Raw genomic sequence first — 13,328 nt, 5'->3', positions numbered from 1 at the left:
AGCATAGACGTGCACGCCTGGCTGGCTGTTCTGTCAGTGATAGTCACCGCAGACGAGTGTGGCGTCGGCGTGGAGAAAGGTCAAATCCGGCAGTAACTGTGGAGCGCCCTACCGCTAGACAACGTGGCATCATGGTTTGGGGCGCTATTGCGTATGATTCCACGTCACCTCTAGTGCGTATTCAAGGCACGTTAAATGCCCACCGCTACGTGCAGCATGTGCTGCGGCCGGTGGCACTCCCGTACCTTCAGGGGCTGCCCAATGCTCTGTTTCGCAGGATAATGCCCGCCCACACACTGCTCGCATCTCCCAACAGGCTCTACGAGGTGTACAGATGCTTCCGTGGCCAGCGTACTCTCCGGATCTCTCACCAATCGAACACGTGTGGGATCTCATTGGACGCCGTTTGCAAACTCTGCCCCAGCCTCGTACGCACGAGCAACTGTGGCAAATGGTTGACAGAGAATGGAGAACCATCCCTCAGGACACCATCCGCACTCTTATTGACTCTATACCTCGACGTGTTTCTGCGTGCATCGCCGCTCGCGGTGGTCCTACATCCTACTGAGTCGATGCCGTGCGCATTGTGTAACCTGCATATCGGTTTGAAATAAACATCAATTATTCGTCCGTGCCGTCTCTGTTTTTTCCCCCAACTTTCATCCCTTTCGAACCACTCCTTCTTGGTGTTGCATTTGCTCTGTCAGTCAGTGTATGTTCCTGGCCAGGCTTCTAGAAAGCTACATCACCAAAAACATTACCTTCTTGAAAATTCTAGAGTGACTAATACATAAGCCCTAGATTATAATGTACAGAATTTTCTCCATCGTTCTGGTGCCTGTTGCAATTCTGGAAGTTACAGTGTGTTTCACAATTATATATATGCAGGTAAGAATAAATTATAATATTAAATTACAGGTATTTGTATTAACTGAACTAATATAGGTACAGTAACTATTTATGTACAGCACATGTGTCAAGACATAACCTCACAAACAACGCGATAGTATCACAATAATAATAATAATACAAATACTAACTGGATGTAACACTTCATAGCCATACATACAAGTAATAATAATAATAATAATAGTAATAACAATAATAATAATAATAATAATAATAATAATAATAATAATAATAATAATAATAATAATAATAATAATAATAATGTAATAATAATAATAATAATTAGAGTTCATTCTTGCATTATTTACTCACGGGAGAGGGAATACTGTTTTCATGTTATATACGTTTATCGCACTTGCGTCACGGATTTACGCACTCCTACGACCAACCCTCTAACGTTCATATGTCAGGTTCACGTTGTTTCCGACCACCATGTATATTACAACCAGGAAATATTTTGAGTTCTTCAGTGCTAACTTGGAGAGCAAACATTATATGTACGTCTACGCTTTAGACCCATTTCTTGATACAGAGTCGGGGATGAGGTGAGATTAAATCACTTGACATGTTTTATGGCCGTATGCTCTTTCTGACAACATAAATTAAGGAACTAGTGAAAATGAAATAAATGATAGTGAATGCAGGTAAGGAGGTGAAGGAAGAGGTTGTGGCCTATACTCTGGCATTTCCTAAAAATTGAAAATGCGATACCACAAAAAACATTCTCCGGGCAGGCAACGGTAGGTTTGAACCGATTCATCTCCCAAATACAGATCTTTAATCCATGGGAGTAGACCGTTAACACACGCGGCCACTCCGCTCGATTAGGAGCAAATCTGTGACCGGCTTGAAAGCACCAATAGAAGAAACATACTTCTCCAAGGGAGGGACTAAAATAACGACTTCCCTGCTGAAAGGCTCGGCCAATAGCAAGCACGCTACGGTGGCATTGGCTGAAACCTACGGTGTGTTAGTATTTTATGCTCATTTCTCGGCATGGCTCTCAAGCCCGACCAAGCCACGTGCAGACTTAGCAACGTCGCCTCGTAAAGTCCATTTGAAATCGCCCGCGATGCGAACTTCAGCAGCTGATAAAACGAAAACGGCACGAGATTTAGAAAAAAACTTATCAATATGACCAACACTCTAACGCTCATATACTCTGTTGGCGTTGTATTCGACCATCTTGTATGTGTCCATCAAAACTGCCCTCCTTCAGGAATTCCAAGCTAATGTTCACATTATTTGCTAAATGCCTTCATGGATTATATACAGACTATCGAACGCATGATTACAAGGTTGCAGGTGCGATCCTGGCTGAAGTATTAGTCAAAGGGCAGTCCAAAATATTGGCAATCCATGTCATTGTTATTGACAAATTACAGATCATTAGTTGTGCATTTAGTGTCATCTGAAAAAAAAAATCAGCTAGAAACCATCCAGTAGAATTCCGCTTTCGTTACTAAACAGCGGTACAGTCGAAATGTCGAAAGTTGCCTACTTCAGAATTTCTATAACTTGGCAGCTAAATCCATATGATCATGACGACGGTGTTTATTATTATTATTATTATTATTATTATTATTATTATTATTATTATTATTATTATTATTATTATTATTATTATTATTATTATTATTATTATTATTATTACCGTATTATTATTATTATTATTATTATTATTATTATTATTATTATTATTATTATTATTATTATTTATGACCTATAATTAAGTCGTCGTTACCTGCGCAAGCCGAACTCAGAATTTCCTGCCTGATGAAATCAAGAACGTGGAAAAGAGGAAGAAATGCAGAAAATAAGTTCCGAAACAGACTTGGCATTGAGTTATTAGAAGCCTAATATCAACAAAGTAAGCTCACCTACCTCTTTAGTTTTGAAATAGTAGATCACAGTATTATCATTATTAATACGGACGCAGTTAAAAATGAACATGCTGCTGTTATGTTTCCAATATAAGTGTTTTTATACTTTCGCATACTGATTTGTGTTTATGTTCATAAATTTATTTTTAAAAGAACTGATGTTTAGCTAATACCATTTAAAAATTAAAATGTTATTCGTATTTTTGGAAATAATTTTAATGTGTAAAATTCAAGTTTCAAATATTCGTTATAAATCAGTATAACAGCAAGCTAGAAAGAAAATGATAGTAATCGATGTATATGTGATTGCTTCCATTTCAGTAAAAAGCATACCGCTATTTCTATCTGTTCATCATCAAAACATGTAAATAAGTACCAAACGGCGTATATAAAGTCAGGAATGCCATATAGAGCTTATTTTTGATGTCTAGATTTTGAGAATCCCATGAGCTTAACGCCAGTAGATATATTTATATTTCCTATTTGGCTGTATCTCATTATTGGCTTGTCATGTCCCAGATTTGAACACAGGATGCCATTCTCTCGGAAAATCGAACATATGAGCTGAAACGTAGGAGCAACAGTATCACTGAATTGATATGGGTAATCGAATTAATATAAGGTAAGAAATTATGTTAATTGTATTCGTAGGAAAAAAATTATATTCCTGTATTAAAACTGTACTGAAATTTTAGTAAGTGAAGGCATGGTGTAACGACGGAGGGAAGTAGAACGAGAAATTAGAGTAACGTTGGAATGCATTGACAAGTGCAAGGTCCAGTAATTCCGCTGACAAATAGGAATAGTATCGGGTCACGAGCTATTGTTGAGACGTACAGGGGCAATGTGTAACCCGATTTGGAGCTTTCCATAGTTTTTGGTAGTGTTCGTATTGACGCAATATAACAAGGTGCAGAAGCGGAGGATGGTGTTTTGTCAGCCATTTTTCATCTAGAATATACCGTCTCGAATCTCTGTTAGTTGAGGGGAGAATCCAATTACATAATAATGATAATAATAATAATAATAATAATAATAATAATAATAATAATAATAATAATAATAATAATAATAATAATAATAATATAAATATAGCCTATAAATATAATATATTATAATAATGTTATTGGCCTCACGTTCCACTAACTACTTTAACGATTTTCTGAGACGCCGAAGTGCCCAAATTTAGTCCCGCGGGAGTTCTTTCACGTGCCAGTAAATCTACTGACACGAAGCTAACGTATTTAAGCATCTTCAAATACCACCGGACTGAGCCAGGAACGAACCTGCGAAGTTGGAGTCAGAAGGCCTCCACCTCAATCGTCTGAGCCGCTTGATGGGCTATAATAATAATAATAATAATAATAATAATAATAATAATAATAATAATAATAATAATAATAATAATAATAATAAAAGGTAGCTTCACGGACATACATAAAGGAGGCCTCAGCATAGCTTGTAATAACATTCTTGGCTCTTCCTAACTGGTTACACCACCACTTCTATATCTATGTAAAGTTCTAGGGAGTCCGCTGTCTGTAATTTAGTTTGATTTGCCAAATTTTCAGATATTTATCCAATTTAGGTCAACTCAAGATCGTATCAGTGGTTTTTAGCTTTCGTGTCTGCTTGTCCGTCTGTTCCAACATCACGGCGAAACGGCTCAACAGATATCGACCAAACATCATATATAGGGTATACCCATCCGGAAAGTTTTAGATAGGCATTTGATTAAAAAATCACTGAATAGAATGGGGGCTTATAGGAAAGAAACAATAGTTTTCTTCCGTTTTCTCCTATACTATTGATATTCTGTAAAATCCGTGGACTACATACGTAATGTCCCTGCACTTTAAACAACTCTTTTTAGAGCATAATTTCGTTTACTCTTCAAATAACGGAGAAAATTACTACTTTCTGCGGGTTTCATGCTCTGTATTCAGTGGCCGACAGACCGACAATGAACCTACCGGTTACCATGGCGCCCAGGCACCAAATAGAGCAGTGGAGTAGGTAAATCGAAGTATAATTAAAAAAATGGAATCATTTGAAAGATCAGTCAGACCTCTGCGATTGCGGGGAGCAACAATCTACCCAACAGTCTTGTTAATCCTGCCCTGTTCGTTGTACACTCCAAGACTTGACTCAAGCCACTGAAGAGGGAATTGCTGTTGCCCATTCCCGGGCAGACTTTGCGTGAAATATGTTTGTGACATAAGATGGACTTTGTTTTGTTTGTATATAATAACTTATTTATATTTTAAGTTTTTCGACACTGACACGAAAGAAATAAAAAAAAACATGGCGAAGTCTCTGGTTGCTTGCTAGCAGGAAAGTAACATGAGATAATGTCATTTTCTTCAAAATTCCCGTAAACTCGTGGTTGTTCCTTGCTAGCAGGCTAGAGAGACGTCATGCTGGCAATTCTGCGAGATATCTGCGGAATCCCGTAGGTGGTTACAATCGTCGTCGAATAGCTCTAAGCGGGCTGTTAATATTTGGATAGTAGTGCGGAGTATGGCCCATGATTTCACGCCGTAAGGTATTTTCATGCATTTGCTTTCAATACTATAATATGTAATATTCAAAATTACATTAATTACATTAATTACATTAATTACATTAATTGAAAGGTGGACCAGGTATTTTCATGCATTTGCTAAAAGTTTTAATGTATTTTTCTTCTACTTCTGTTTTCCGCATGAATTTACTGCCTCTGTCTTGCCTCTTTTAGCTCAAGTAATAACGCCAAATCTTCTTATCTCTTTATCTAAGAATCCCTGAGCCTAAATTTCTACTCTGTTTATACCTTCTTATATCTTAACTCATATCATCACAATTTAGCGAGGGACATTTCACTGACATGCTGATTCCTTCAGTGTAGCACGCGTGTGGCCCAGAACATCTAAGGGCATCACAGACCTGTTATTGCTCAATCTCGTGCGGCTATAAGCCCCCGCCTGTCCCTCTAAGAAGATGTGTTGTCGCCGGTAACACGAACGGATACCGGATGCGACTATTTAGTAGGCTAGAGTCTCGTTCGTTATCGGAATTAACCAGACAAATCGCTCCACCAACTAAGAACGACCATGCATCACCACCCACCGAATCCAGAAAGAGCTCTCAATCTGTCAATCCTTCCGGTGTCCGGGCCTGGTGAGGTTTCCCATGTTGAGTCAAATTAAGCCGCAGGCTCCATTCCTGGTGGTGCCCTTCCGTTAATTCCTTTAAGTTTCAGCTTTGCAACCATACTTCCCCCGGAACCCAAAAGCTTTGATTTCCCGGGAGCTGCCCGCCGAGTCATCGGAGGAACTTACGCGGATCGCTAGCTGGCATCGTTTATGGTTAGAACTAGGGCGGTATCTGATCGCCTTCAAACCTCTAACTTTCGTTCTTGATTAATGAAAACATACTTGGCAAATGCTTTCGCTTCGGTCCGTCTCGCGACGATCCAAGAATTTCACCTCTAACGTCGCAACAGGAATGCCGCCGCCTGTCCCTATTAATCATTAGCTCGGGTTCCGAAAACCAACAAAATAGAACCGCGGTCCAATTCCATTAGTTCATGCACACAGTATTGAGGCACAGCAGGCGTGCTTTAAAGTAAACGTGCCGGCCACCTCGACACTCGATGAAGAGCACCGCGGTAGGATTTCATCGGGGTCCGCCTACGGCGCGCAGCAACCGCACGCGGATAACCACGGCGGGCGCGCGCTTTCGACTCGCCACACATTTCGTTTTACAGTACATCCACTTATAGGTTATAAACATAGGTTATAAACTTCATGGTTCTGATCCGTATTGAATTGAAAGTACAATGTAATTATTAAATTAATGTAGTAATGGTCCACCTTTCAATACTATAATATGTAATATTCTAAATTACATTAATTACATTAATTACATTAATTACATTAATTGAAAGGTGGACCAGGCCGAAACTAGTCCCTAATTAATGTAATTTAGAATATTACATATTATAGTATTGAAAGGTGGACCATTACTACATTAATTTAATAATTACATTGTACATACACTTGGTATTTACATATTTTTCCCATCCTGCTGTCTTCAGTTATAATCCTATTTTCTATTAATTTGAACATTTTTAAATGTAATATTTTTCCTTAATTAGTCCGTATGTATGCGAGTACTACTCCAGAAACCTGGACACTCTTTCCTTCGAGGAAAAATTCCAATATGTTCAAATGTATTACTTTTTGTCCCCGGAACATACCGAAAAATGGAGGCAATTTTTATGACGGTGCAGACCTCTGTTTCGAGAAAATTGGTCGCTTAACAGTAAATAGTATCACAAAACAGAACGCGCAATCGCATATAAATTTGGAGAGATCTACAGCTTGTGTCCTATGGAATATTGTCGTATCTCGATCCCGTATACGTTTGATAGAGCTGCATTTCTCAGTTTTAAGTTAATTTTGTACTTTATACACGTATATCATATCGTTTGGCACACTTATAAAATGCGGTACGCCCATTGACACGACCTGTGGTCATGCGCTAACCAAATTTTATGATTCCAGCTACCACATAAGTATCCGGTAAATAAATTAATGCTTGAAAACTGTGCCCAGATATCACCCTATTTAATGATTATAACTCAATCTATCCCATAAATATAGGAGATACGAGAAAATGTCATGGTACCAACCATGTATAACACTAAAAGAGGCGTCTGATGGTGGAATCCGTTTGTTGATATGACCTACCGTTTAAGGTAAGACCGAATGCCCTATCTCGGCAATGTTAATTTTGTATAATTTATGTTCCTTTTTCTCAGAAACTGGTAAAGATAAATGCATGACATTTTTACAGTATATTCCGCAACTCTTATTAGGTGCTGGGATCTACCTGTGGTTCAATAAATGTGGAAGTAATGATTTTTTGTTTGAAATGATATATTCTTTATAACTTCTTTATAACTTTCAAGGTGTTAGTCGCAATGACCTGATTGTAGATCCCCAGCTGTATTGTATACACATTAAGTACCTGTCAAAATTTTATGGTTATACATTGTATAGTTTTGAAGAAAAAGGAACATTTATTGAGATTTTTTTAGTTTCAAGAAAATCAACTCCAAAGTTGAAGAGTGAAGAAAGTATCTTAAAAGTTACTCCATACGTTTTCCTAGACAAATTAGAAGCATCCAGCACCATAATCTGACTCGTCACTGGCTAACCTGATCCTTTTTTCTTCTTTCTTGCTTCTTTTGTTGCCATATTTGTCGCAAATTCTGCTTTTTGCACCCTTAAACATTCAAGCACTTTCAATCCAGATGCTGTATGCTTTCCTACTCCCAGTTCTTCAAGAACCATAAGCCTGCCTGAATTCCCATGATTTAAGGTTATTACAGCATCTGAGACCAGTAAATTTAATTTATTATATCCCACAAATCCTAATCCAGATGATATCATTAAAAAACTGAAAGAAATGTGAAACCACAACAAGGATTCAATAAACATATAACTTTATTGCCAATTATTTGTTTGTAAACAACAGTAGGCAGACATCTTAGAGCGCAACAGTATAGCAAACTTCCGGAGCTTTAAAATTAGCCAAGCCACAGCATTCTAGGTCAACAAGTTCCCGATATATCAATGACTATACCAATCGGTGCAAGATGAAACGAAAATCCATGCAGTGTAGATGTAAACTTAAAATATAATTAAAAATACTTCTAGGACGAATTTGCATATAAATGATACACCAAAATGTTCGTTAAATTCCAAGTTGTAACATAAGTCAAAACGAAAAATGTCATTTTTTCAGATTTTGGCGTTCGGTCTTACCTTAAGAGCAATACATCTCCAAATGAAGGTCTGCACTTATAAACGTACCCATGCTTATCTATGTAAATAAGGTTGTAGGGGTCCACTGTCTGTAAATTCATTATTTTCATTTTTTGAGATAATTATGCAATTTTATAACAACTTAAGACCGTATCAGTGGCTTTTAGCTTTTGGGTCTGATCGCCTGTCTGTTTGCCCGTATCTTCCACTATCGCGGCGAAACGGCTAGATTTATCTGGACCAAACTTCATATGTGGAGTATACTCATCCATGTGGAAGGTATGTCCTATGGAATATTGTCGTATCTCGATCCCGTATACGTTTGATAGAGCTGCATTTCTCAGTTTTAAGTTAATTTTGTACTTTATACACGTATATCATATCGTTTGGCACACTTATAAAATGCGGTACGCCCATTGACACGACCTGTGGTGATGCGCTAACCAAATTTTATGATTCCAGCTACCACATAAGTAGCCAGTAAATAAATTAATGCTTGAAAACTGTGCCCAGATATCACCCTATTTAATGATTATAACTCAATCTATCCCATAAATATAGGAGATACGAGAAAATGTCATGGTACCAACCATGTATAACACTAAAAGAGGCGTCTGATGGTGGAATCCGTTTGTTGATATGACCTACCGTTTAAGGTAAGACCGAATGCCCTATCTCGGCAATGTTAATTTTGTATAATTTATGTTCCTTTTTCTCAGAAACTGGTAAAGATAAATGCATGACATTTTTACAGTATATTCCGCAACTCTTATTAGGTGCTGGGATCTACAAACGGAACTGTGGTTCAATAAATGTGGAAGTAATGATTTTTTGTTTGAAATGATATATTCTTTATAACTTCTTTATAACTTTCAAGGTGTATGGAGTATGGAGACCGTATCAATGACGGTGCAGACCTGCGTTTCGTGGTAACTGTTTTCTAAACGGTGAGCTATTTCACAAAGCAGATTATTCAATCGCTGCTCAGTTTGGAGAGATCATCGACTTTTTATCCTATGACTTGTTGTCGTTCCTATTTCGATTCTTTATACTTTTTATAGCGCAGCATTCGTTGGTTACAATAACATCTCTCCAACCGCGACTGGAATTAGGAAAGGGGGTCTGTCATTAAATGAAAAATATCCATCCCCATTGCGAATGGCCGTTGGCAAGTGAGCCTGCCGTTATTTTAAAAACTCCCCAATTCGATTGCGAATGGCAGTAGGAAATGTGGCCTCCTGTTATCACTTAAATTTCCCCAACGTGCACCTTACATCGGAAACAACGTATGGGGTCATCTCCGTTTTGTTTCCTGGATAACGCTAAGAGTCTTGCAGTTTAATATAATCTTACTCACTGCGTGTGCAGTAACCCACGTAGAACTGCCTATACAAGTTATAATACCGTAGCTAACCACGGATGCATTTGCTAGTACTGTATATAGCCAGCATTAAATATTATTGTGGATTATTCGACGACATTCTTCCTCTCGTAGCTAGAATATCCAAACCCAAAAAACAGTCGGGGAACACACAATCTGACAAGATAAGAGCGGACAGTCGTGGGATCCATCCCGGATCACGTCTGGATATCTCAAGCATTTTACATTATCAAAACAGATCATCAATTCAAATCAATATAAGTTTACAAAACAATGTATTTGACTCCTACAAAACACTATATAAAGATACACTGAAGAAAATGGAAATTGCAACACCCAGAATGAGTGGTGCTACATTGCTGCAGTTGAACATGCACGACGAGTGTTCGGTTGTGCTTTGATGATTACACTTTCAGGTCCCTCTGATCGCAAGTTTGGTCAACAATCAATACAGGATTTGCCCACCACGAGCTGCAATACATTGATGAATTCGTCGAGGCATGGAGTCAATAAGGCCTTGTATCGCTTCCTGAGGAATTGTGACCCATGCTTGCTGCACTGCACGGGTCAGATGTTCAAGATTTGTGGGTGGTTGAGGACGGTTGACCAGTTGTCGACCCATCATGTCCCACACCTGCTCAATAGGACTGAGGTCTGGGGATCTGGCGGGCCATTCTAAGGTTGTGATGTCGTGGAGAGCTTCTCTGGACATGAGTGCAGTGTGAACCCGGGCATTGTCCTGCTGAAACATCTCATTAGCAATGTTCACCATCATAGGGACAACCACTGGATTGAGTACCCTATCAACGTACTATCGAGCAGTCATAGCGCCCTCAACAAGCACTAATTGTGATTTCACATTAAAGTCAATAGCTCCCCAGACCATAATGCTTGGTGTTGGCCCTGTGTGCCTTTCGACAATAAGATCTGGGCGGCCCCTCTCCCCGGTACGTCGGCGCACACGATTCCGGCGATAACTGCGGGCAAGACAGAAGCGCGATTCACCAATAAAGACGACCCTATGCCATTCGTCGACTCCCGTCGATCTTTCTCGACACCAGGCCAGCCTTACACGTCTGAGTTTTGGGGTCAATGGAACACCTGCAGGGACACGGGTTCGTATGCCAGCTGCACGCAGGCGATTACGAACTGTTTGTTGTGTAAAATGGGGTGCCACAGCTGCTCGAATTTGCGCTGCTCTTGCATGGGGTTCCATCCGGGCCATCCAAATGATGGGGCGATCCTCTCCCACAGTTGTCTGTCACGCTGGGCCTGTGCCAGGTGTACGAGTGTGGGTACCTTCATTTGACCACTGCTGCCATACACGTTGTACCGTAGATGCCTGTCGGCCAAGACGTGCAGCGACAGTCCTTAGCGATAATCCAGCCTCACACAGCCCAATTATCCGAGCCCTCTCAAACGACGACAGTTGTTGATAGCGTGCTCTTCTCTGTCGTCGAGGCATGTTTGACGGGGAACACTTCACTGCACAGACTGCATGTCAACTACGCTACACCAGAGTCCGTATACTGGAGTTGATTCCTCCGCGACCAATCACGTGGGGAGACCTGTAGCAGCAATCCAATGGGTCTGAAACTTTGATCGTTTACAGACCTACATGGCATCGTTCCATATCTTGAAAATCAACACAAACGATCAATGCCTTCATGGTGTTCCAATTTCCATTTTCTTAAGTGTATATAATCATTATTTGAAATATTTCTACGCTTACAATTATTAAGCTTTAGAGACCAACAAAATGAAATGTTAATTACTACGAACAATGGAGTTATTCGTGTACGGGTGAAAAGAGTGATTATATTGCACTTTCAAAAACATGTGACGAATGTGGAAACTGAGAGTAGATATGATTTTGTAAAAGGCTGAAAAGATTTGGTGCCCATCCTCACTTTCATGTTGAATATTCAAATTCTCCGGTGTTCGTAACTTGTTCCGCAAGACACTTGTTCAAAGTACCGTGTTTAACACTCTTCGTGCATATGTTGTTGTATTATGACAAACACTAGAGGTCAGTAGATTATTCAGTTGTTACTTACCGTGTACATCCACGCAGCCGACCTGTTTCTTCATAATACTCGTGTTGATCTGGCACATATAACAGCCACGATCCGATTCCTTCACTTGCCGGATATGTAACTGCCACGTCCGGTGGTTGTCATGTGACACACTGATCCGTGAGTTGTGAGTCACTACTTTGTTGTGGAGGGTAAGAATCGTCTGGTCTTCAGCCTTCAACCACCCCACCTGTAAAAGAAGAAAATATTTGAAGAACATGTGGTTTATTAAGCTTTTTATTCCTAAGTTTTTTTTAACTTTATGCATGTCCCATACCAGATTTTTCTTGATGTTTCGACGATGGTTGAAATAGGCTAAAATAACTTGTATTAGCTACTGGACAATCATAGTACGACATTAGCAATTGTTTTCTCTTAGCACTTTTACCAGAACTTGACAAATGTTTACAGCTTGTTCTACTGAAACTTGTCTTCACTATACTCATAAAAGTCAGGCTCATCATTATTCTCTAAGTTCTAAAATATAATCTTCCTTTATGCCAGGGGTTCCCAACCTGGGGGGCGCGCCCCCCTAGGGGGGCGTGGGGCTTTATCAGGGGGGGGGGGGGCGTGAAGTGATTTTAACTCGAATATTACAATTTTGTATACTAAACATTTTTCGAATCTCTCCAAGTGATGGTCGCGCCAAGTCAATCGTTCAAAAGCACTGGTAATTGCCATCTGTCGGCACAAACCTCTGCGGAGCCGCGAGGTTGGAGGTGAAATAAGGAATTTGCTGTGTTGTGAGAACCAAAATGTAGCCTGAGAGCAGGTGCGGGAACAAGACCACTCAACGCACGTTTAATCGCACACTTTGTGGACCTACTTGCGTGAATGTAAACTATGACCATACGCGACATGTTTCAACTCATCAACGATGTAGTTGCTTTCATTTTCCAGTATTATTGTTACATACTGTACAAGGTTTTTCTCATAAACAAATATATTACATGAAGGAGATAATCGTATAAATGTCGGTATTATATCAAGTTGATCTAGTAGAGAGAACAACAGGAGATAAGGCAGTAATAGTAGGCTTAATTATAATACATTTATTTAATATGACATGTCTGGCTTTCACAGCTATCGTGAAATTCTATGTAGGCCTACTGGTATTTTGGGCTACAACTAATTAATGTTTAACCACAGCAATTAATGAAACAGTGACATTTTCTCACCAAAGATCTTAAGTGGCAATGAGTTACTACAGTCAGGAGTCGATATTAACTCTGAAGAACAAAGAAAATCGGAGTTTCAGAAGCAACAA

At 39.4% G+C, this 13,328-nt stretch overlaps 1 protein-coding gene across 1 annotated transcript in view; it reads right to left on the bottom strand.

The window, feature by feature from the left end:
• The window catches only part of LOC136859000 (lachesin-like), a 1,149,967-nt gene that overhangs the window by 1,123,615 nt on the left and 13,024 nt on the right, over nucleotides 1–13,328 (bottom strand). Inside the window, exon 2 of the mRNA XM_068225763.1 lies at nucleotides 12,044–12,251. Coding sequence (XP_068081864.1) covers nucleotides 12,044–12,251 — 208 coding nt within the window. The remainder of the gene's footprint in view (nucleotides 1–12,043; nucleotides 12,252–13,328) is intronic.

The sequence above is a fragment of the Anabrus simplex genome, chromosome 1 (genome assembly GCF_040414725.1).
Source record: "Anabrus simplex isolate iqAnaSimp1 chromosome 1, ASM4041472v1, whole genome shotgun sequence".
In the NCBI taxonomy this organism is placed as follows: domain Eukaryota; kingdom Metazoa; phylum Arthropoda; class Insecta; order Orthoptera; family Tettigoniidae; genus Anabrus; species Anabrus simplex.
Note: the sequence above shows the minus strand (reverse complement) of the source record. Positions and strands in the feature narration are given on the sequence as shown.